The 26,252-nt window shown below is 37.4% G+C and overlaps 1 protein-coding gene across 3 annotated transcripts in view; it reads right to left on the reverse strand.

Annotated features, from left to right (window-relative positions):
• trappc9 (trafficking protein particle complex subunit 9) overlaps window positions 1–26,252 on the reverse strand; it is a 213,826-nt gene that overhangs the window by 154,505 nt on the left and 33,069 nt on the right. For all 3 annotated transcript variants that reach the window (XM_083899962.1, XM_083899963.1, XM_083899964.1), the window contains exons 9-14: window positions 24,668–24,794; window positions 22,759–22,904; window positions 20,156–20,241; window positions 9,034–9,160; window positions 8,802–8,934; window positions 6,618–6,781 (exon numbers count right to left, since the gene is read on the reverse strand). In XM_083899962.1, coding sequence (XP_083756088.1) covers window positions 6,618–6,781; window positions 8,802–8,934; window positions 9,034–9,160; window positions 20,156–20,241; window positions 22,759–22,904; window positions 24,668–24,794 — 783 coding nt within the window. The remainder of the gene's footprint in view (window positions 1–6,617; window positions 6,782–8,801; window positions 8,935–9,033; window positions 9,161–20,155; window positions 20,242–22,758; window positions 22,905–24,667; window positions 24,795–26,252) is intronic.

Raw genomic sequence — 26,252 nt, forward strand, 5'->3', positions numbered from 1 at the left:
TGCCAAAAAATGTCAAATGGCCGACTTCCTGTTGAGTTGAGGCAATGGTTACTGTCGACTTTTTTGTTCGTCTTGGTCGATCACATCTTCCTACCAAGTTTCAGGAAATTCGGTAGAACTCAACATGTGCCAAAATTGTAGGGCACTTCCTGTTTTGTGGCGAATGGTCGAAATTCACTGTGAGCACGCCGTTTTGAATACAGAAAAACTTTGATGTGTCGAGTACAAATTGGCGTGTTTTTTATGTCGGTACGACAAACAATGCACTCATTTACGTAGGGGTAAATTGCCAAAATGGACGCCAAAAAAATCCAAATTAACCGACTTCCTGTTGATTTGAGGCCATGGTTACGGTCGACTTTATTGTTCTTCTCGGTCTAGAACATCTTCCCACCAAGTTTCGGAAAATTTGGTGGAACTCAACGTATGTCGAAGTCATTGGTCACTTCCTGTTTCGTGGCAAATGGTCGAAATTTGGCAAAAATGCAGAGGGTTGCCGTGGCCAAGCCGTTATGAATCCGCAAAACCTTTCGATAACATTTCACCTTTGATGTGTTGAGTACAAATTGGCGTGTTCTTTTATGTCAGTACGACAACACGCTTGAATTTGCTCATTTACGTAGGGTGCAAATCACCAAAATGAACACCAAAAAAAAATCAAAATGGCCAACTTCCTGTTGAGTTGAGGCCTTGGTTACAGTCGACTTTTTTGTTCGTCTTGGTCGATAACATCTTCTCACCAAGTTTCAGGAAATTCGGTGGAACTCAACGTACGCCAAAATCATAGGGCACTTCCTATTTTGTGGTGAATCGTCGAAATTCACTGTGACCACGCCGTTTTGAATACACTAAACCTTGTCGCCAACTTTTCACCTTTGATATGTCGAGTACAAATTTGGCGTGTTTTTTATGTCGGTACGACAAACAAACGCTCATTTACGTAGGGTGCAAATCGCCAAAATGGACGCCAAAAAAAATCCAAATTAACCGACTTCCTGTTGAGTTGAGGCCATGGTTTCGGTCGACTTTTTTATTCGTTTCGGTGTATAACGAATTCCCACCAAGTTTCGGGAAATTCAATGAAACTCATTCACATTGGGGGCGCTATAGAGCCCTTGAGCAACGCGCAGTTCCGGGAACTTTTCCCAATATCGCACACTTTTGCCAGACCTGACCTCCAAGCCAAGTGTCAAGAGTTTTTATGCACGTTAACGCCCTCGAAAATGACCGCAAAGACACGGATAGAATAACAATCTGAAGGATTAACAATAGGTTTTTCGCACACAGTCGTACCAGGAGCCTTTTCGGCCGCTGGTATTCCTGACTCGGACCATCTATCTGTCAGTAAAGTTAATGCAGAGAGAAGAAGGAAGAAAAAGTAGACACGTACGCATCAACTCCAGTCGCTAAATGCCTAAAACTTAGGTAAATTTACGTTCCTAAATGTGCTTTTCCGGTGAAACAAAGTCGCCTGATTGGCGTCGAGCGTTTGAAGGACGTTCGGTGACGCTCGCTCCACCTGGCAATTTCTGCCTCAGCTGCATCCACTTCAAACCCAGCAGCAGCAGGTGAAAGCCACATCACCTGAATATATATATATATATATATATATATATATATAGTTTTATATATATATATATAAAAATTAACACTGTGCCGTCTGCTGCTCTAATCTCTGATGAAACGCACGAGCAGCGACGTCAGCAGATTTTAACAGATGCTTACGGCAGATGGAGGACGATGCAGGTTCAGGTGTAAGAACAACAACAACAACAGTTTATGACACACACACACACACACGGCCTCTAAAATAATATTCTATAGGGATACGAAGATTTTGTGAATAACTCTCTACTTTAAAAAGTGAACGCAAAAAGCATGAAAGCAGAAAGGGAAAAAGAGGAGAACAAACACGGAATTCATTTGCATTGTGCAACAACAGGTGGAGACTGTCGAGGAGTGTACACGGCATTAATATATCTGGACTAAACTGAACTAAACTAAAAGTCACAAAAACGGCACAGTGTTTTGCTTGCACAGTCGTGCTCGAACCCTAATTATATCCAACAGAAACGTCAATTTCTGACACAATTAGAATGACATAAACGAGTTTTAACTATCACTTTATTAACTATCACTAAAAAAACAACAGCACAGACATGTAAATAAAAAACAAAACAGTGCATTATCAGTAAAGTGATAAAAGACCAGCTTCACTTGTGAGGATAAAACTTGAGATATTGATACTTTTATCATTATTATTATTCCTGCTGTGTTTAGAGGACAAAACAACAGCGATGTACAATAAAAACTTTACTTTCTGCTCTTCACAGATAACTTTAATGTAAAAGTGTTTGGAGTTTATTCTTTCTTATCTATATAAAGTTTTTTTTTTAATGAATACATATTTACTTTAGAGAAACAGAGCTGCTATCTCATGTTTCAAGAAGACGAATGTTTTGTTTGGTGTCGTGGATCGTCATCTTTTATTCATTCAGGTTCCCATACTGTGTGTGTGTGTGTGTGTGGGGGGGGGGGTTGTGGGCTGCAGAGAGGAAGAGGAACCCCTCGTCAAAACTTTATTGACAGTCACTCTGAGGTTACAAAGGAGGGGGTAAGAGAAATGTCCTTATTTTTGAAGGAAAAGCACTTTTTTTCAATCAATATAACACATTTTGAGGAACAAAAAATGAAATTTTAAGATATTAAATCTTTGAGAAAAAATTACAATTGTGAGAAAAAATTTAAATTTGAGGAAAAAAATTAAATTTGAGGGAAAAAAAATAAAATATGAGAAAAAAACGTAAAATTTGTGAGAAAAATTTTGAGACAAAAAATGTTGAGGAAAAAAATTTTTGAAAATGTTTTTTTGAGAAAAAAAATGAAATTTGAGGGGAAAAAAGAAATTAGAGAAAAAAATTAAATTTGAGAAAAAAAAATAAATTTGAGAAAAAAACTTAACATTTTGTGACAAAAAACGTTGAGAAAAATTTTTTTGGAAATGTTTTTTGAGTAAAAAATTTTTAGAAAGAATTTACAATTTTGAGAAAAAACATTTTATGTCCTTATTTTTGAAGGAAAAGCACTTTTTGTTATTAAATGAATCAGAAATACACTCTATAGAGGCCTGAGTGAGCCCAAACTTTTGAACGCTAGTGTATTATTCATAAATAATGCTGTAAAACACCAATTCATTAAAATGTGGTCCTTTCTTTTTTTTCCAGGGCTGGTCTTATTATTATGATTAAAATCACTGCAGTGGTTTCATAAATAATGGCAACAACAACAAAAAAGAAGCAGATGATCAATGGCCCTGCAACACAATTAGCAAGTCACGCTGCATCGTGTACGCTCCGCCTGAAAGAACGCTCATTCTCCGACACGTTAAAGCATTCGCACAAAAAGACTCTGCGTTACATTAGACTTTGGCTATTTGCCAATAAGTTTGTAGGAAAAACTTGTGAGGAAACGCACCAGCAGCAGCAGAGTGGCTGCAGAACACAACAGAACATGCTAATGATCATCAACAAGTGACAATGGTTCTCCTGAAACATTTATCCTCCTTTTTTCTTCTCCCAGAGATGCAGCAAATCTATCTACAGGACGATCAAAGCTTCTCTGGAGCCCAAACGACACATCTGTACTTTTATAATCTGGGATTATTGACGACATCGTCACTTAAAACATTTAGACATTTTGTCCTCACAGTCGAAGATTGACATCAAAGTGAAAATGCAAGAGAAATACCAGAAAATGTCAAAAAAATGCCAAAAATGCATGGGAAAATGCCATATATGCAGGGACAATGCAGGAAAAATGCCCGAAAATGCCAGAAAGTACAGGGAAAATACCGGAAAATGCCATATATGAAGGGAAAATGCGTGAAAATGCGTGAAAATACCAGAAAATGTCTGAAAATACAGGGAAAATTGAGGGAAAATGCAAGGAAAATACCAGAAAAAGCCAAAAATGCATAGGGAAACGCCATATATGCAGGGAAAACGCAGGAAAATGCCAGAAAAATGCATGAAAATACAGGGAAAATGAAGGGAAAATGCAAGGAAAATACCGGAAAATGCCATATATGCAGGGAAAATGCAGGAAAAATGACAGAAAATGCCTGAAAATACCAGAAAATGCCTGAAAATATAGGGAAAATACCAGAAAATGCATGGGAAAACGCCATATATGCAGGGAAAATGCAGGAAAAATGCCAGAAAATACAGGGAAAATGAAGGGAAAATGAAGGGAAAATGCAAGGAAAATACCGGAAAAAGCCATATATGCAGGGAAAATGCAAGAAAAATGACAGAAATTGCCTGAAAATACCAGAAAGTGGCTGAAAATACAGGTAAAATTGAGGGAAAATGCAAGGAAAATACCAGAAAATGCATGGGAAAACGCCATATATGCAGGGAAAATGCCAGAAAATGCCTGAAAATACAGGGAAAATGAAGGGAAAATGCAAGGAAAATACCGGAAAATGCCATATATGCAGGGAAAATGCAGGAAAAATTACAGAAAATGCCAGAAAGTACAGGGAAAATACCGGAAAATGCCATATATGAAGGGAAAATGCGTGAAAATGCGTGAAAATACCAGAAAATGTCTGAAAATACAGGGAAAATTGAGGGAAAATGCAAGGAAAATACCAGAAAAAGCCAAAAATGCATAGGGAAACGCCATATATGCAGGGAAAACGCAGGAAAATGCCAGAAAAATGCATGAAAATACAGGGAAAATGAAGGGAAAATGCAAGGAAAATACCGGAAAATGCCATATATGCAGGGAAAATGCAGGAAAAATGACAGAAAATGCCTGAAAATACCAGAAAATGCCTGAAAATATAGGGAAAATACCAGAAAATGCATGGGAAAACGCCATATATGCAGGGAAAATGCAGGAAAAATGCCAGAAAATACAGGGAAAATGAAGGGAAAATGAAGGGAAAATGCAAGGAAAATACCGGAAAAAGCCATATATGCAGGGAAAATGCAAGAAAAATGACAGAAATTGCCTGAAAATACCAGAAAGTGGCTGAAAATACAGGTAAAATTGAGGGAAAATGCAAGGAAAATACCAGAAAATGCATGGGAAAACGCCATATATGCAGGGAAAATGCCAGAAAATGCCTGAAAATACAGGGAAAATGAAGGGAAAATGCAAGGAAAATACCGGAAAATGCCATATATGCAGGGAAAATGCAGGAAAAATGACAGAAAATGCCTGAAAATACCAGAAAATGCCTGAAAATACAGGGAAAATTGAGGGAAAATGCAAGGAAAATACCAGAAAATGCATGGGAAAACGCCATATATACAGGAAAAATGACAGAAAATGCCTGAAAATACCAGAAAATGCCTGAAAATACAGGGAAAATTGAGGGAAAATGCAAGGAAAATACCAGAAAATGCCAATTACCAATTAATTGATTATCAAATTAATGAATGATTAATTTACTAATTGATTAATAATCGAGCTCATGGGTGATTTTGCAGTATTGCCAGACTGCAAATTTGACTCCATGACTTCATTTTGGGGAAAAAATGCATGACTTGTTTTCCTGCCTGCTGCTGGAGGGCGATGTCACTTCCTGTGTGTGATTGACAGCAGCTAACAGGCTAAAGGTTGAGCAGGGGAATAAAGAGACGGAGTAAACTAATTGTTGCTGTAGCTGACGAACGGGCGGCGTCCAGATAAGGAGCCGCGGACGCTTCTTACTCAAGCGTAACGTGGAGCGGACGACTTAACATGTAAATTAAATGAAGGCGTGTGTAATCTGCACGCTCTTATAACACGCATGACCAGTCCAGACGTTTCCCTGAGAATAATGAGACCACGTGAGAATACAGCAGCAAAAACATCTGCAGACATCTGCTTCAACTGCATGCTCTCCACCAAGACTCCACTCCTGAACCTGAACCTGAACCTGAACCTGAACCTGAACCTGAACCTGAACCTGAACCTGAACCTGAACTCTCCTGCTGACATTGTTCACACGTGAAATAACAGCAAATGTCAGAAAATACATGCCAGAGGCCCAATTTTCCTGATATTCTAGTAGTTGAATGTGAATCCTAATCTCAATAATCTCAGCATAGCATCAACTGAGATCACGAGAAATTACAGTTAGGGTTGCAACTTAATCGATTCTTTTCATCATCGATGAATCTGGCGATTATTTTCTCAATTAAACGAGTACTTTGGTCCAGAAAATGCAAGAAAGTACAGGGTAAATACCAGAAAATACAGGGAAAATGCTAGAAACTGCCGGAAAATGCAGGGAATATGCAGGGAAATGTCAGAAAATAGAGGGGAAATGTCAGAAAATGCTAGAAGATGACAATGCAAAAAAAAAAGCAGGGAAAATGCCAGAAAAATGTTGATTATTTTCTCGATTAAACGAGTACTTTGGTCCAGAAAATGCCACAAAATACAGGGAAAATGCCAGAAAACACCAGAAAATGCAGAGAAATGCCAGAAAAAAAATTTAAATATGTTTTTCTTTGTGTGTCCCTAATTCTCTTCTGTAATAAATGTGGGAGAATATCGTTATTATTAATCTGTAAAATGAGTAGGGGGTCTCCACTAACGAACTAACTAATTAACTAACTCACCTTTGGTGCTGACGGTCTTGGATGTGAGCTCCAGAGTCTCGATGTCCTCAGACCCGATGTTCTCCAGAGTGATGGTGAGCTGCTGCGTCTCTCCGTTGAAAAGCTGGACGGACACAGAGCTGGACACTTCCTCTTTGGACATGGGCTGAGGCGTGTGTGCCGACCTGGAACATGAATAAGAACAAGAATAAGAATCGTCTCCACATCTCCACGTGTTGAGTCTTGAATAAATAATTAAAGCTAATGTTCAGTGAGTGAAGCTCCTCTTACTCTGACTCTGAGACAAAAGCTCAAGTGAGAGTCCCCAAGAAACACATGATATTTTACTTTTTCATCATTATTAACCGTTTCAGAACACATATTAGTACAGTATTGGCCTTACATGCTTTTTACCAAGGGGAATTTATCAATTTCACTAATTAACTAACTAACTCACCTTTGGTGCTGACAATCTTAGAAGTGAGTTCCAGAATTTTTACCAATGGGAATTTATCAATTCACAAATGATTTCACTTGATTTTAAAAGACTTAAAGTATTAAACTATTAAACTCTATTCTGACTTTAAACTCAGAATTCTGACTTGAATTCTGAGAATTCTGACTTTAAACTCACAATTCTGAATTTAAACACAGAATTCTGACTTGAATTATGTGTAAACTCAGAATTCTGACTTTATTCTGGGAATTCTGGGAATAAACTCAGAATTCTGACTTTATATTCAGAATTCTGAAAATAAAATGAGAATTCTGTGTTTAAAGTCAGAATTCCCAGAATAAAGTCAGAATTCTGAGTTTACACATAATTCAAGTCAGAATTCTGAATATGAAGTCAGAATTCTGAGTTTATTCTCAGAATCCTGACTTTAAACTCAGAATTCTGACTTGAATTCTGACTTTATTCTGAGAATTCTGACTTTAAACTCACAATTCTGAATTTAAACACAGAATTCTGACTTGAATTATGTGTAAACTCAGAATTCTGACTTTATTCTGGGAATTCTGACTTTAAACACAGAATTCTCATTTTATTTTCAGAATTCTGAATATAAAGTCAGGATTCTGAGTTAATTCTCAGAATCCTGACTTTAAACTCAGAATTCTGACTTGAATTCTGACTTTATTCTGAGAATTCTGACTTTAAACTCACAATTCTGAATTTAAACACAGAATTCTGACTTGAATTATGTGTAAACTCAGAATTCTGACTTTATTCTGGGAATTCTGACTTTAAACACAGAATTCTCATTTTATTTTCAGAATTCTGAATATAAAGTCAGAATTCTGAGTTTATTCTCAGAATCCTGACTTTAAACTCAGAATTCTGACTTGAATTCTGACTTTATTCTGAGAATCCTGACTTTAAACTCACAATTCTGACTTGAATTCTGACTTTATTCTGAGAATTCTGACTTTAAACTCAGAATTCTGAATTTAAACACAGAATTCTGACTTGAATTATGTGTAAACTCAGAATTCTGACTTTATTCTGGGAATTCTGACTTTAAACACAGAATTCTCATTTTATTTTCAGAATTCTGAATATAAAGTCAGAATTCTGAGTTAATTCTCAGAATCCTGACTTTAAACTCAGAATTCTGACTTTATTCTGAGAATTCTGACTTTAAACTCACAATTCTGAATTTAAACACAGAATTCTGACTTGAATTATGTGTAAACTCAGAATTCTGACTTTATTCTGGGAATTCTGACTTTAAACACAGAATTCTCATTTTATTTTCAGAATTCTGAATATAAAGTCAGAATTCTGAGTTTATTCTCAGAATCCTGACTTTAAACTCAGAATTCTGACTTGAATTCTGACTTTATTCTCAGAATCCTGACTTTAAACTCAGAATTCTGACTTGAATTCTGACTTTATTCTCAGAATCCTGACTTTAAACTCACAATTCTGACTTGAATTCTGACTTTATTCTGAGAATTCTGACTTTAAACTCACAATTCTGAATTTAAACACAGAATTCTGACTTTATTCTCAGAGTTGAAAGTCAGATTTCTGAGAATAAAGTCAGAACGGAAATACTTATACTTAAATACTTAAATCATGTCCTGTTCTGTACACGGGCTTGTTATGTTTATATTATAACTAATTATGATATTATTATTACAAATATGGAGCTAACAGCTGATGAACAACAGCTTTGATAGCGTTACAGTGTCACACACCGCGGTAAGGACGTGCTGAGCTGCAGGCGAGGCAGCGAGGGAATGACCTCCACCAGGCAGCCGCCGGTCTTCACAGAAGCCAGAGCTTCCAGCAGACAGTCGCTGGTGACGCCGAACACCGACGTGTGGTAACCTGGGGTTTAAAGACATCAGAATAAACACATACACACACACACAGATCAGACCGAGTTCTGTTTGTTTGTGTTTAAACCGGCTCTGGAGCTGAATTTACCGTTGACTGTGATGTTGCCGGCCGTGCGTGGGACCCCCACCAGGGTGACGGGGTACAGGCCAGACTCTGCAGGCAGGGACAGTGCAGCGGGCAGAGACTCAAACTCCACTCCGGACGTCAGCAAACCCTGAACGCAACAGAAAACGGTGATTAACGTGTGTGTGACAGGATGGTGTGAATGGACGCAGTGGAACACGGGGTCAAAGTGCAGATCTGCGTGTTTTTGTGAAGTGGAACTGCAGGATTTGTTTTACTCACTAAAAAAGGTCAGATTTGATTTATAAATGCAAGGAACATTCGTCTGTCTAATGTCTAATGGGTCTAACAGGTTTGGCTCAGTTTTAGCACCGAATTTCAGACATTTAACAGCATTTTTGCGGTATACAAAAATTTGACAAAGAATTTTGTCCACAATTTTTTGTTCACAACGATTTTTTTTTTACAAAATTTGATTATTTTTTTACAAAATGTATTTTTTTTTTCAAAAGTTGAATTTTTTTTTCAAAAGTTGAATTTTTTTTTCAAAAGTTGAATTTTTTTTTCAAAAGTTGAATTTTTTTTTCAAAAGTTGAATTTTTTATATTATACAAAAATTTGACAAAGAATTTTGTCCACAATTTTTTGTTCACAACGATTTTTTTTTTTACAAAATGTTAATTTTTATTTACAAAATTGTATTTTTTTTTTACAAAATTTGATTTTTTTTTTTACAAATGTTTGATTTTTTTTTTACAAAATTTGACAAAAAAAGTCATACTTTAGTATGTCGTTCAAAATGTGACAAAAAGTCACAAACACATTTGTCCAAAATTTGACAAAAAAAGTCACAAAAAAAATGTGGTCCAAATTTGACAAAAAATTTGACCAAAAAAGGTAAAAAAATATATATTGTACAAAATGTGACAAAGAAGTCATATTATCATATGTCATTCAACATTTCACAAAAAAGTCACACAAAAAATATTGTCCAAAATTTGACAAAAGTCACAAAAACATGTTAGTCCAAAATTTGACAAACAAAAGTAAAAAAAAAAATTGATCCAAAATTTGACAAAAAAAAGTCGAAAAAATATATTGTACAAAATTTGACAAAAAAACTCATACTATAGTTTGTCATTTAAAATTGGACACAAAAGTGTTTTGTAATTTTTTTAAATTGTAGAAGTGAGTGAATTTCTACTATCAAAGAAACAAGAGATGTAATTTTTATTAATTGCTTAAAATATTAGAAAGAAGAAGAAGACAATTAAATCAGGGTTAATGACATGTTTCTACTACAGTTTACATTTATCTAGCTGTCACTCAGATTGTCACGCTTCACCAGCTCTAAATTAAAGATGAATTCTGGTACTTTTCGACTTGGGCCCTGTGTTTATAACTGTGTGTGTGTACGTGAACAGCACTTAGAAAAACTTTGGTAATTGGTCCAGTAGATGGCCTCAGGGCAGCAGTGGCCACAGACAGGCCACAGTGTAATCTTACAGGGGAATTACACCATTCTGAGTTATATCAATAAAAAAGTGCTTGTTTTTCACCCAATTTATGGCTCTTAGATAGTTTTTGTAATAATCTGGAAACATTACATGAGCAGCAGTGTCACTCACAGGACTCGCTCTTATGACGCTAGAAACTCTTCTGTCAAGGAATATTCACACACATTTATTACAGGACAACAATATTTCCGTTCTGAGTTTATTCTCAGAATTCTGACTTTAAACTCTGAGAATAAAGACAGAATTCTGTGTTTAAAGTCTGAGAATTAAGACAGAATTCTGACTTAAAACTCTGAGAATAAAGTGAGAATTCTGAGTTTAAAGTGAGAATTCTGTGTTTAAAGTCAGAATTCAGTTCAAATTCAGAATTCAAGTGAGAATTCTGAGTTTAAAGTGAGAATTCTGAGAATAAAGACAGAATTCAGAGTTTTTAAAGTCAGAATTCAAGTCAGATTTCTATGTTTAAAGTGAGGATTCTGAGAATAAAGACAGAATTCTGAGAATAAAGACAGAATTCTGGGTTTAAAGTCAAAATTTAAGTGAGAATTCTGAGAATAAATCAGAATTTTGCGTTTAAAGTCAGAATTCTGAGTTTAAAGTCAGAATTCAAGTCAGAATTCTGAGAATAAAGTCAGAATTCAGAGTTTAAACTCAAAATTCAAGTCAGAATTCTGAATTTAAAGTCAGTTTTGTTATGTATTGCCAGAGTCTGTCTGTCTGTCTGTCAGTCAGCAACAAAACGCAAAAAGTCACAAACGGATTTGGATGAAATTTTCAGGAAACGTCCGCAATGAAACCAGCAACAAGTGATTCAATTTGGGGTGTGATCCGTACACATGAACACATGAACCACAGATGTTCACTTATCTCAACATACTCATTCCTGTAACTTTGTACCATTTCACGTTGTGACTCCCTACACATCACCTTTGACCCTGGTGCACATAAGTTTTCTCATCAGACATCTTTACCCAAACAAAAGTGGTTAACAGACCTGCTAGAGCCCGGGAACCAAGGTCAAGCAGCTGCACACACACACACTCACACACTCACACACTCACACACACTCTCTCTCTTAGAGCCACATCACTATAACTGTGCTTTCCCATGATCCTCAGAGCCATCCTGGACTCGCCTCTGAGCTGTTGTCTTGTGTCGACTCTCTCTTCGCAAAGAACAAACCGATGTTTCAGCAAGTTGCTTTTGCTCCAACTTCATCATCTCAACCTCCAACCTAAGAGACGAAGGAGGGCCGACCTGGGGAAATCCCTGATCGTCACCGCTGGGATCCTGCCAACGTGAAGAGGGCATTTTCTAAGTGTCTGGATTTAATTCTGAAGTTCTTTTGTTCATTTGAACCGGGCGGAAAAGGAACATGGGAAACAGACCCAGCAAAAAGTCTGAGGCGTCCGAACCTGAAGGGCCGATGGACGTCATGAGGGAGAAATGGGGATGGAAAAGCTTGAGTCTACTGCACCACTGGAGCACTGAATATGGGTTTCCTCAAGAGGGTTCATTTAGCTTGATCAGAATTAAGCTGTTGGAGTACGACATCGAGGAAAAAAGAGAAGAACTCATGGGACTGTGGGATATAACGAACCAAATGGAGATACTGAATATGTGGAGAACCGAAGCTGAAACGAGAGCAGTAGAAAAAGTCGATGAAGAAGTTGAGTGGGATGATGATGATGATGATGCACTGTTTGAGTACACACACTCGCAGCCTGGCTCTTCTACACTTTATCCTCAGAGTCCGCTGCTGGACCCCAACCTCGACTCCCGTTCACCTCCACATCCACCCCAACTCCAACCCCAACTCCAACTCCAACTCCAACCCCAACCCCAACCCCAACCCCAACTCCAACCTCCACCCCAACCCGAACTCCAACCCCAACCCCAACTCCAACCCCAACCCCAACCCCAACCCCAATCCCAACCTCCACCCCAACCCCAACTCCAACTCCAACTCCAACTCCAACCCCAACCCCAACTCCAACCCCAACCCCAACCCCAACCTCAATCCCAACCTCAACCCCAATCCCAACCTCCACCCCAACCCCAACTCCAACTCCAACTCCAACCCCAACCCCAACCCCAACCTCCACCCCAACCCGAACTCCAACCCCAACCCCAACCCCAACTCCAACTCCAACTCCAACCCCAACCCCAACCCCAACCTCCACCCCAACTCCAACTCCAACCCCAACCCCAACCCCAACCTCCACCCCAACCCGAACTCCAACCCCAACCCCAACTCCAACCCCAACCCCAACCCCAACCTCAATCCCAACCTCAACCCCAATCCCAACCTCCACCCCAACCCCAACTCCAACTCCAACTCCAACCCCAACCCCAACTCCAACCCCAACCCCAACCTCAATCCCAACCTCAACCCCAATCCCAACCTCCACCCCAACCCCAACTCCAACTCCAACTCCAACTCCAACTCCAACCCCAACCCCAACCCCAACCTCCACCCCAACCCGAACTCCAACCCCAACCTCAACTCCAACTCCAAAGGGCACTCCCTCCGGTGTACGTGGATGAGGAAGTGGCTGGTCAGGACAGAAATGCACCTTTGCTGGTTCACCCCCCCTGGACTCAACATGACTTTGACGCAGCCGTTACGCGTTTACCCGACCCAGCTGCAGGGGGTGCGGCCTTCGCCGAACATCTAATCATTTTCTGCAACAAATTCAGACCGCCAATGTTCAAAATCAGAGGTGTGTTACAATCACGATTGGGCGATGCTGGGCTTTGCAGAGTCTTACCGTACTTGATGGACGGCGAAAGATGCACACGCGGCGACTGGAACGACGACGAAAACGCGGCGTATCGCGGGATGATGAACTGTGTGCAAGGGAAGAACGAGAGCGCCGAGGCGTACCTGACTCGTCTCGTGGGCTTATACGACCGCCACAGCGGCTTGCCACGCCCTGACGATTATGAGCAGGGGGAGATGACATTCTGGGAATTCCACCTCTGCTGTCTGTTTCTGGGCGGACTCCGCTCGGACGTCGCAGAGGCGCTGAAAACTTTGTGCGTGAATTTTAGAAGCGCGCGCCTCGCCGAGCTGTCGCGACACGCGGCGAGCGCCGAGCTGCTCGTCGAGGAGCGGGAGAGGAAGGAAAAGGAGGAGGAAGAGGCAGAGAAAGAGAAAAGAATGGTAGAAAACATCGCTAACATGATCCTCTCCGGGATGCACAAAGAGGAGACCACCAAGGGGCAGGGTTACCGAGGCCGAAAGAGGAATTATAATCAAGGGGGAGCAAATCGGCAGCCTGCCACCACCGGCTATGGAAGCTGTTTTGCGTGCGGAGGAACAGGACATCGGGCCAAAGACTGTACGAGTCGACGGAACAGTGGCGGTGCAAGAGGGGGGCGAAGGAGTGCCGATCATCCTCACAGCCTTGGTATGTTTCCTGTATTGCTGCCGCCACGACTGGACGGCGAAGAGGGAGGAGACATGACGGAGACAGGTCGTGCACACGCACGCTCATGCAAAGAAGAAACGCTTGCTGCAGACGCTGACATCGAAACACAGTTAGCGGCTAAAGCTGCACCTGTCGCAGGCGTCTCTGCTCAATACAAAAAAGACGGGTTCCTCAATTGTCCTTCGGTGACTTTGAACGTCGACGGCAAAGATATCGATTTCTTCGTCGTCTCCAGTGCGACACATTCGTGTCTGAGACTGGCTGAATTTGGAAACGACGCGCCTAAATTAAGCGGCAAACGCGCCGTTCTTCAAGTAGCAAGCGGGAACATTGTCGAGGAAAATTTCACCGCTCCTCTCAAATGCACCGATAACGATGACGACAATTCGTGTATGCATTCGTTTCTGCTGTCGCCTCGCTGCCCTGTCAATCTCCTGGGCAGAGATTTGATGTGTAAGCTCGGCATCTCGCTCATTTCGACACCGGGGGGCGTCAAAGTTTACCGTACGACACAAATTCACCGACACTAAAATGTAAGCGTGTATGCGTCGTTTTATTGTTGTTGTAAATCACGCGTCGGCCGCTTCAAGCTCATCTGTAACTGCCGTGTAAACAAACACACACTCTATAGTGTAGCTACTCACAACTAGCTACAGGAAGTGCTAGGGGGCGGTATTGCGGAAACAAACGAAGAGTCTCGAAAAAACTCCAACCTAAAGTATGGAAACATTTCACCAAAAAAAATAAACCAGTTAACACGTTAAATGCTATCTCTAACTTAAATTTTTTTTCTATAAAAATTTTATTTCTGCAAAAAAAAATTTTTCTCAAAATTTTATTTTTTTTCTAAAAATTGTAAAAAAAATGTCAAAATTTTCTAAAAAACATTTTTTTCAAAAAATGGTCTAATTTTTTTTTCAAAAAATGTTCAATTTTTTTTTTCTAAAAATTGTCTAATTTTTTCTCTTTTTTTTTTCTCAAAATGTAATTTTTTTCTCTAATTTTTTTTTTTCTCAAAATTGTAAGTTTTTTTCTCAAAATTTTTTAAAATGTTATTTTATTTTCTCTATTTTTTTTCTCAAAATTGTAAGTTTTTTTCTCAAAATTTGCAAAAAAAATTCAAAATGCAATTTTTTTGTTCTCAAACTTGTAATTTTTATTCTCCAAATTTTATTTTCTTCTTTTTCCTGTCAAAATGTGTTATATTCATTGAACAAAAGTGCTCTTCCTAAAAAAATAAGGATATGATGCAAGTACATAATACGTCTGTGTCGTACGTCTATCGGTCGGGAAATCATGGACAAAGCTAGCTTAGCGAATGCTAACTCACTTACGTTAATGCGTACTTTACGGCAGTAATCGGTGAACTACAGGCGAAGCTGCTTTGACATACTGTCGATACTAGTGTTTATAATGAATTGTAATTAAACCTCTTTCACTGATCAAATGTGTGATTTGGAGCAGATTAATACAATATTTAAGCTGTAAGAACTCTGTGATTATATGTGATTAATTAATTAATTTGAACTGAGATTCCTGCTTCAACCTTCGTTGCGACTGCGACTCTCACTGGGACGAGTACGAGGACGACATGCGTGGACAGTAATCTTTGATTTTCTTTCAGAGCATAACTCTCTGACACCGGACGGACGGTGTGTGATGTTGTAATGCATGATGTTGGTATTTATGATGTTTGAGACTGCATTGGATAATGCATGAATGATTTTTTTTATGATTTTTTAATGGTGTTTACTTATTAATCAATGAATGGTGATGATACTGATGTTTACTATGATTTTTCCTAATGGTGTTTACTTATTAATCAATGAATGGTGATGATACTGATGTTTACTATGATTTTTCTATGATGTTATTTACTCATTCTTGTAACTTCATACCATTTCACTTTGTGACTTTAAGGCTTTTAGTTCCTCTCACTTCCTACACGTCACCTTTGACCCTGGTGCACATTCTTCTTATCAGACATATCTACAACGCTAAACCAAGACATCCTAGACCTGCTGGAGCCTGGAAACCAAGGTCAAGCAGCTGAAAACACACTCTCTTAGAGCCACAACACTATAACTATGCAAAAACTTTCCCATGATCCTCAGCGCCATCTTTGGACGTGCCTCTGAGCTGTTGTCTTGTCTTGTGTCGACTCTCTCTTTGCAAAGAATAAACCAAAATGCTTCAGCAAGTTGCTTTTGCTCCAACTTTATTCATTCATTTTAAATTGGAATTATTGCAGCGTCACTAAAAAAAGACATCACATTCTACATAGATCTATATCTATGAATGCATGGGACATCTGTCCGTGTGTTAATCGCATAACACGTGGTTCAAACACTGAGAAAAAAACAGGTTTGATAGTATTTTCTAGTTCTTATATTCCTTTAAAGACACTGTCAGATGAGCGTGGGTCATATATATGACGCGTTTGTCTTATTTCAAAGAGAAACAACCGCTAATATTGTGCATCTTTTTGATTTTTGATGCATCCGAGGTAACAAACATAGTTACAGCTCACAGCTACATAATCGATTATGTCAACAACGTAAATCACACGTCGGCCGCTTCAAGCTCATCTGTAACTGCAGTGTAAACAAACACACACTCGAGCTGTCCACAACTAGCTACAGGAAGTGCTAGGGGGCGGTATTGCTTGCTTGTTTACATCCCGGAAGGAAGCGAAGAAGAACACACAAGTTATGGCGGAAACAAACGAAGAGTCTCGAAAACTCGGACCTAAAGTTTGGAAACATTTCACCAAAAAATAAACCAGCAATACACGTTAAATGCTCAAAATGTTTAATTTTTTTCTCAAACTTAATTTTTTTCCTCAATTTTTTTCCTCAAAATTTTATTTATTTTTTTCAAAATTGTACTTTCTTTTCTCAAAATTGTAATCTTTTTCCCCCAAAATTGTAACTTTTTTTCCCAAAATTGCAATTTTTTTCCTCAAAATTTTATTTTTTTTTCTTAAAATTGTAATTTTTATTCTCAAAATGTTATTTTCTTCTTTTCGACTGTCTCTTTGCAAAGAATAAACCAAATGCTTCAGCAAGTTGCTCCAACTTTATTCATTCATTTTAAATGGGAATTATTGCGGCTTCACTAAAAAAGACGTCACATTCTACATAGATCTATATCTATGAATGCATGGAACATTGTCCGTCTGTTAATCGTATAACACGTTGTTCAAAAACAGGTTTGATAGCATTTTCTAGTTCTTATATTCCTTTAAAGACACTGTCAGATGAGAGTGTGTCGTATATACGACGTGTTTACCTTATTTCAAAGAGAAACAAACGCTAATATTTTGCATCTTTTTGATTTTTGATGCATCCGAGGTGACAAACAGTTACAGCTACTACTGTGCACTCTTTTTATGCACTTTTAGGTGTGGGTATGGGCGAAATAATTCCATTTCTAGTTATTTTATTATATTTTTAACGCACTAAATTTGCCACTTTGAAAAATGCGGCCCGACATCCGTTTGATAATCACATATCTGCCTCTCTGGAGAGGCTTCAAACAGCGACGTGTTCAAATATTAACCTGCCGCTGCACTCGTCATTGTCGACATCCACAAACCTTTGATTCCATCGGCTCGAAACAACATTATTTTCCCCCCCTTTACGATGTCGTCAGGGATGCGCGTGTACGACACCATTCACAACATGACAAAAGATCAGCTGAGCCTCAGAGTTTGAGTTTGTGTGACCCAGGCCTCCTCCTCCTCCTCCTCCTCCTCCTCCTCCTCCTCCTCCTCAGAATAACTCTATTTACATTCCTGGTCCGACACTGCCTTTGGTCGCACGAGAAAGCACAGACTGAGGTGACGTAATGACTGCATCAGTGGCTAACAGCAGACACTACCTCACTGGAGGGAAGGCTGCCTACGAGCTGAGCCTCCGAGGTGCCTCGGCCGTGATTTAAAAACGCTCCATCCTCCCACTACGGTACAGGAGGACATTATTGTATTACACGCCTAAGTATCAGCCGGTTATAGTTTGTTTGCATTCAGCTGTGAAAAGGTTAATGGTAACGGCAGCGAGCAGTATAATTAACATTTTGGGGTTGTGATTTTTTTTGTCATTTTTGTTAATAGCTCAGCGTTTTGAGTCAAAGACAAACGCAGAAGTTTGTCGCTCGTGTGGAGAATGACAGATGACAGAGGTGGAGGAGGTTTAATAGGAAATCAATAAAGCGCCAAAGCAAAAGCTGCTATTAGTGCTGCAGTCGCAGGACTGACTCTGACCGACTCCATCGAGTGTCTGTGGTGCCAAACTGCAGGGTCACCTTGTTGACAGAAGACAGAATAGTGACCTTGCCTTTATAAACACAATGGTAAGGTGGTCGCTCTCCTGTCTGACAGCAGTATCACCACCTGAGGTTCACTCTGTCACATGATCAATTCACCTGGAGGTGGATTATTATATATGTCCATCCGTATCAAGAGTTTTTGAGCTGAACCTTTTCTTTTTGTTCTCTGTGCTCACAAATTCAACTAAGTTCTAATATTGACGCGGTTCCTTCGTGATTCTCCATCTAAATTAGAGTGAATGGCTGGAATAATAATGATCAGAAGGTTCAGAGTAAACATTACACTACTGTTCAAAAGTTTGGGATCGCCTGTACAATTTTTGGTTGTGTGTTTTCCTTTAAAAATCAGACTTTTATTCATCAAAAGAGTTGCAAAATGAATAGAAAATAATATAGTCAAGACATTGACAAGATTAGAAATAATGATTTTTGGATTCTCAAGGGGTTTCTAATCATGCAATAGCCTTCTAACGCGATTAGCATCTCTCAGTTTTTTTCAATTATTTTTTCTCTCAAAATTAAAAAAAAAAAATCACTTAATTTTTCTCAAAAAAAAAGATTCTCCAAATTTTTTTTTTCTCAAACTTTAATTTTTTCTCCAAACTTTTTTTCTCCAAATATTTTTTTTTCTCATTTTTTTTTCAAAATTGTAAAAAAGATTTCATTTTTTTTTTTTTTCAAAATTTAAATTTTCTTTTCAAAATTTAAATAATAAAAAAAAAAAATACATTTTCCTCTCAAAATGTGTTATATTAATTGAAAAAAGTGCTTATCCTTCCAAAATAATTACATTAAGTGACCCCAAACTTTTGAACAGTAGTGTACACAAGTTAGGAGTAAATGGACAACCCTAAATGACAATGACAAAATGGTTTTTTTAAGATCTGTAAAACTACTTTGCCAAAGCTTGAGTTGGAATGACAGAGGATATTCATCAAACACAAACTTCCCAGGGGTTTTCTGAGTGATGACCCAACACTTTCCATGTGTGCTCCAAACCACACAGGTCCACACAAAACACCAGCACAACGTCCACATCCACTCCATGACAACTCCGTTCATTCACTCTCTGCTTTGAAACCGTCGTGCTAATTTGTTCTTCCACTTTCCAAATCATTAAAAAGGCGGCAACATCCTTTTTCTTGTGACGGGTAGAACACCGTGTGCGGTGCAGTGTGTGCTCTCTCTGTTGGCCTCTCATTGACCTCCACGACTGCTTTGCATTTCAAAATCACCGCGGCCATAAACAGAGGCAGGAAGAAAAGCAATTTATTTGGTAATTTGGTCACGTTTTAGCCTTCAAACTGATGGAGTGGCTGAAATGGTGCGTGTGTGTGTGTGTGTGAGGCTCAAAACTAACACTTTAAGCAGCTCCTCGCCACAACAAAAGACTTGGAATTGTATCGCGGGGTTAGAAATAGGTTAGTGGAAGGGATTACAGCGAGGCGTTGTGTTGAGATCGTGTTTATGTTGGGGTTAGCGTGTGATTTACAGACCCTACAGTTACCTTGTCCATGACATGCAACTCTTACGACTAAATATTGTGTCTTTACAACTACAGACTGGATTTCTGACAGTGGATTCTCTGACGTCAGACGTCTCTTTTTAAACGTTCATTTTGCGCGGAAAGAGGAAAGTGAATCTTTCTTATCGCCAGCAGCGAAAAGAGTTTGTTCTCGCTCTCTCGTACGATCATTATCGCATTAACCTGTCAAAGAAAAGCTTTTAAGGCATCGAGGACGACGGGAAAAGCAGATTCACTTTGGGGAGGACGGATCGTCTTAAGACAACCGTATTTCCCTTTTCCCCCCACAATGCTCTGGAAATGAATCAGGAAACAAGAGGAAGAAGCTTTTCCCCACGTACCATGTTCTCCACTCTGAGTTCATAAGGCATGGGGTTGTAGACCATGAGCTGAACTTCACACACGTCTCCTTGAACCCACTGGAAGTCTGGAAATAAACGAATATAATACATTAGAAGAAGAAGAAGAAGAAGAAGAAGAGAAAAGTCATTTGGATTTAATGAGCTGAGGGGAAATACACCATTAGACTCCACTGCTATAAAAGTGATAAATGTAATACATGCAATACATGATGTAAATGATGTCTCGTTTCATTTCATTAGAAATGTCGAGTTCAAAAATGTTCAACTTTTCTCTTAAAAATTTTTTATTAAATTTTTAATAAAGTTTCAAATTTTGTTAAAGTTTTTCCAAAAAATGTTTATTGTCTAAATAAATAAATTATATATATATATATATATATATATATATATATATTAAAAACTGCAATGTTATAACGGTTGTTTTGTTTTGAACAAAAGTTAGATACATTTTTTGATTTTTCTTTAAAAAATACAAAAAAGAAACTTGAAATTTGAAAGATTACAGTTTATATACATATATATATATATATACACATATATATATATATGTGTATATATATATATACATATATTTATACATATATATACATATATTTATACACATATATATACATATATTTATACACATATATATATGTGTATATATATATGTATATATATATACATATATTTATACACATATATACAAATATGTATATCATTTATTTATTAAGAAGAAAAATATTTTTTGGATTTTTTTTTTTTTTTGAAACATTAATTTTTGGATTTTTCTTAAAAAAATAAATAAATAAAAACAGTTGAAACAAAACAGTATATGGATGAGAAGAAAACCCTGCACAGTTATAGTGTTGTGACTTTGAGAGCTGTGTATGCAGCTGCTTGACCTTGGATCCCAGGCTCTGTCCAGAGTGTGTGAATGTGCCTCGGTGTCGAGCCGAGCTGGATGTAAACATGTCAAAATGTATGCATTGTGTGCATTAAGCTAATGGAAGGAGTGAAAAGTAAGATATGATATGATACGTATGTGAGCTGTACCTGTAGGAATGTGTGGGGTTAAGACGTATATGTATGTGTATGGAAAGGAAGATGTTATTTTTCCTGGACAATTTATATATGTATGTATATATATATAATTTATTTATTAAGAAGACAAAAATGTTTTGAAAAAAAAAAAATCAATATTTATTTTTTTTAAGAGAAAAGTTGAAACTTCAAAAAAAAAAAAAAAAAAAAACCTGAAAAATATATATTTATTGTTATTTTAAGAAGTTGAAACAACATTTTAGATATTTTTTTTAAACAAAAGTTGAAACATTAAATTGTTTGTGGGGAAAAAATGACAAAAGTTGGTTCTCAGGCCTGTGCAGAACTTGATGATGAGGTTTATCTGAATCAGGTGTTTTTTGGAGCAGGGTCACATGTAAAACATGGCAGGGCAGTGTACCCTGAGGATCAGGGTTGGGAAACATTGTCCTAAACTACGGACTGGAGTGATGTTGCCTCGGCACTAACTCTATGGTGATCTTTAAATGGATTGAACTCTTTGAAATCCATTTGTAAAAAGCTAGTAATTCATGTTTGGTGAGATAAACACTGCCTGTGTTTGCATTTCCTTACTTTGGAAACAGTGACGGAAGGAAATACAGATTTAAATGCACTAAAAAAACGGACGTTTTAGTCAGCAGCCTTTTTTCTCTCGCTGCTGCAAAATAAAAGGAACAGTTCGCGCTTTTAAAAACGTGATTGACCGAATAACTTGAATTTAATGCCATGTTTGGACGTGCATACACCTATGATCTACTTCATTTGGGTATGTTTTATTATAATTCATGTGTAAAATAGCATCGCTGCCATATTGCGTGCCGTCTTTGTCTGACTGCATATGCAAATTAGCTCTAAGTACCTTATTTTAAACACATTAAATAAATAAATAAATAAAATAAGTAAATAGTTAATTCACTGGAGTGAAACGTTCCCTCAATGACACTAAATTAATTTGCTGGTGTGTGGACGTAGAAATGAGTCAGATAATGAAAAATAATATACTGAAAAACGACATAAAGTGAAATGTAAATGAGCTCCTGCTATGAGACGCATCACAATACATGTATATGACAATTATAGGAAAAAGAGACACAAACAGTACAGTTAAAATGTGTGTAAATATGTAGACAGACAGAGTTTAAGTGAGGAAATGGACAATGGATAAAAAAGGGAATTCAAATCAAATATTCCCTTCCCTCTGACCGGGACATGAATAGAATAATTAATGAATATGAGGTGGGGAAATAATAATAAACCTTTATAATAAAAATAATAATAATAAAGTCTTGTTAGAGCTACATCACTACAGGCCTCGGGTCTCTATTGTTAGTCAAAGACGACCGAGGGAGCTCGCCGTTAAATTACATGCGATACGAACAATCTGGATCATCTGGAGAGCAATTTAAGAACGGAACGGACGTGAAACAACATCACGGCGGCGTCTGTTATTAAATGGAATAACTAACACTTCCAAATCGAATTTGGAGGAAGAAGAAGAAAAAAAGAAAAAGCTTTTAAAAGTCCAAGTTTCCACGTACCGATCTTCTTACAGCGCTCCTCTCCTCTGTTGTGCATGATGATGGGTGAGTAGATGAAGGGGCTGGCGGTGGACATGTTCTGTCCCAGCAGACCTTTGACTTTGTGCGGCCGCAGACTGACGGGCAGGTTCAGCAGCTTCACCGATCTGATTTGGGTATTCAAAAAAAATATAAAGAAAAGGCAATGACGAACTATTTAAATGACGATTATCATTACGGGGGTGGGGGGGGGGGGAAATCACAGGTGGAGTTTCATTTCATCTGCAGTAAAACGCTGGTGTTTAAAGATAAATATTGAAGAATATCACAGTGCACAGCATGAGATTTATACGTCTTATTGAAGTGCACAATAGTGAGCAAACTGATAGTGAACAAAGTGTCTACTCCACAATTTCAGTGTGAGAACAAGCAGCTACTGTTGCTCATTAATACGTCAAGTATTACAGGTTACAATAAAAAGTCTTAAGGGTTGACGACCAAAGTCACAATGAATTAAAGTTTATATATATATATATACACACACATATACATACATACATGCATGTATACACACACAAATATATACATACACACATATATATAGATACATATATATATATACACATACATACATATATACATATATACACACATATATATACATACACACATATATATACATACACACATATATATACACATACACACATATATATACACATACACATATGTATACACATATATATGCAGATACATATACACAAATATATGCAAATACATATATATACACATATATATGCACATACATCTATATACACATATATACACACACGTGTATACATATATATACACACACACACGTGTATACATATATATACACACGCACGTGTATACATATACATACACACATATGTATATATATACATATACATGCATATATACATATATACATATACATGCATATATACATACACACGTATATATACACACATATATGTATATACATGTATATGTACATATATGTACATATACATACATATATATATGTATATACATGTATATGTACATATGTACATATACATATACATATACATGTATATACACGTATATGTACATATGTACATATACATGTACATACACGTATATGTACATATGTACATATACATGTACATACACGTATATGTACATATGTACATATACATGTACATACACGTATATGTACATATGTACATATACATGTACATGTATATACACATATGTACATATACATATACATGTATATACACATATGTACATATACATATACATGTATATACACATATGTACATATACATATACATGTATATACATGTATATGTACATATATGTACATATACATATACATATATATATCTACATATAAATACACATAAATATACATAAATATACACACATGTATATATATTAAAAAATAAAAGAAAGAAATAAAAATCTTAAAACTTTCTTTCTTCTTCTTTCTTAGTATATATATATATATATATATATATATATTTTATACTGTATCACTTCTCTTATTCGACTTACTGCAGACTTTGCATCCAGGGAACTTCTTTAAATAATGTGAATGCGGAATCTTTTCTACTTTTCTGGCTGTTGATATGTGCTGCAGTGCACTTTCTACTCTTCTTCTCTTTTGTTTTTAATGCTACTCAGCTATTTGCAAAGAAACGAATGATTCATTATCAACTGCGACTCTGCTTCAGCCATTGTTTCCCAGTGGCTGCAAAAAAGGCTGAGTAATATGAAGTTATGTTAAAGGTTAGTACGAGTATGCAGCTCTTTGGACTTGCTAAATAGTAAAAAAAAACAAAAAAAACGATGCGGAATCTTTTGGCAGAAACGCTCACAGGTAGAAGAAGAAGAAGAAGAAGTCCGATTTTTCTTGACTTACCGCACGATGGGGAGCTTGGTAAACGGCACAGGAGGGAGCCTCAGGCCATCAGGGAGGGTGATGACCTCCATTCCACCAGGACACTTGGAGGTGTAGTTCTCCAGACTCTGGGTCACTTCTTTCTTCTCTATAAAAGAGAAGAGAGGAAAAAGCCCCTGAGTGAGCACACGGTCGTATATAAGAAATCTATAAACGGCAGTTAATCCACCGACGAGACAAGAAACAAATTAAAACACGACACAATTCACGCTTTAAAAGTTTCCCCACGCAGATCGCCCTCGCGCCGCCGAGGCTTCACCTTTCAGGTGTGATGTAAATTAGCCGGGACAATAACGACCTGCGAGGCGACTCTCCACAATGTAAGCTTTATTACGTCCATCAATACCTGCAGAGGGAACCATTACTGCTCAGCGAGCCGCACCATTTGTTTTGGCCTCTGCCAAGTTACACGAGTTTCGACACAGATCTGCGAGGGCTTTAAAAGGCGGGTACGTTAATATTTGTCCACTATTTCAAAGCTAAATAACACTGGGTTACAAATAAAGATGTCTTTTCAACTGAATCAGGACCGTGTTGCAGCGCTGAATCCAAAAATAACATCCATTTTTCTGACATTATACCACATTTAATAGCAAAATAAGCGCGGTAAGGACGCTTTATGAAACTCGCGACTAGCTAACTAGACGAAAAATACCTCAGGCTTATTTTTGCAAGATCTTCTCGTCGAAGCCATTTCATTCACTTGTAATATATATATATATATATATATATATATATATATATGTAACAATTATTCATAAGTTTGCACATGCAAAATCTTCAGAATTTGTTTATTGCAAGAAATAGAGAAGAATTTCGCATCATATGACCCCCGACACTCGGAGCCTGAGGTCTGTTTTTTTACTGAAATGTGCAGTGAGCAGTCGCCTCCCCGCCTGCATAGTATGACACAGTATAGTATGACGTTTTTTGTCAAATTTTGTCGTTTACATTTTTTCCCCAAAAAATGGTCACATTTTGGACGACATAATATAGTATGACGTTTTTGTCCAATTTTGGACTGAATTTTTTTTGAAAAAAAATTGTCAATTTTTTTTTTTAAATGTCAAATTTGGGACAACATAGTATTGTACAACGTTTTTGTAAAATTTTGGACCAAAAACGTTTTTCCCAAAAAAATTGTAACATTTTGAGCGACACAGTATAGTATGAGGTTTTTGTCACATTTTGGACAATGTAGTATAGTATGTGGGTTTTGTCAAATTTTGGCATTTACATTTTTTCCCCAAAAAATGGTCACATTTTGGACGACATAATATAGTATGACGTTTTTGTCAAATTTTGGACTGAATTTTTTTTGAAAAAAAATTGTCAAATTTTTTTTTTTAAATGTCAAATTTGGGACAACATAGTATTGTACAACGTTTTTGTAAAATTTTGGACCGAATTGTTTTTTTTTCAAAAAAATTGTCACATTTTGGACAATGGAGTATAGTATGTCGGTTTTGTCAAATTTTGGACGCCATAGTTATTACAAATGGGATTTCTTTCAGTTTTTTTTTCCCTTTGGCGGCCCTCAGTCCAA

Source organism: Microchirus variegatus (genome assembly GCF_963457635.1).
Source record: "Microchirus variegatus genome assembly, chromosome: 13".
In the NCBI taxonomy this organism is placed as follows: Eukaryota; Metazoa; Chordata; class Actinopteri; order Pleuronectiformes; family Soleidae; genus Microchirus; species Microchirus variegatus.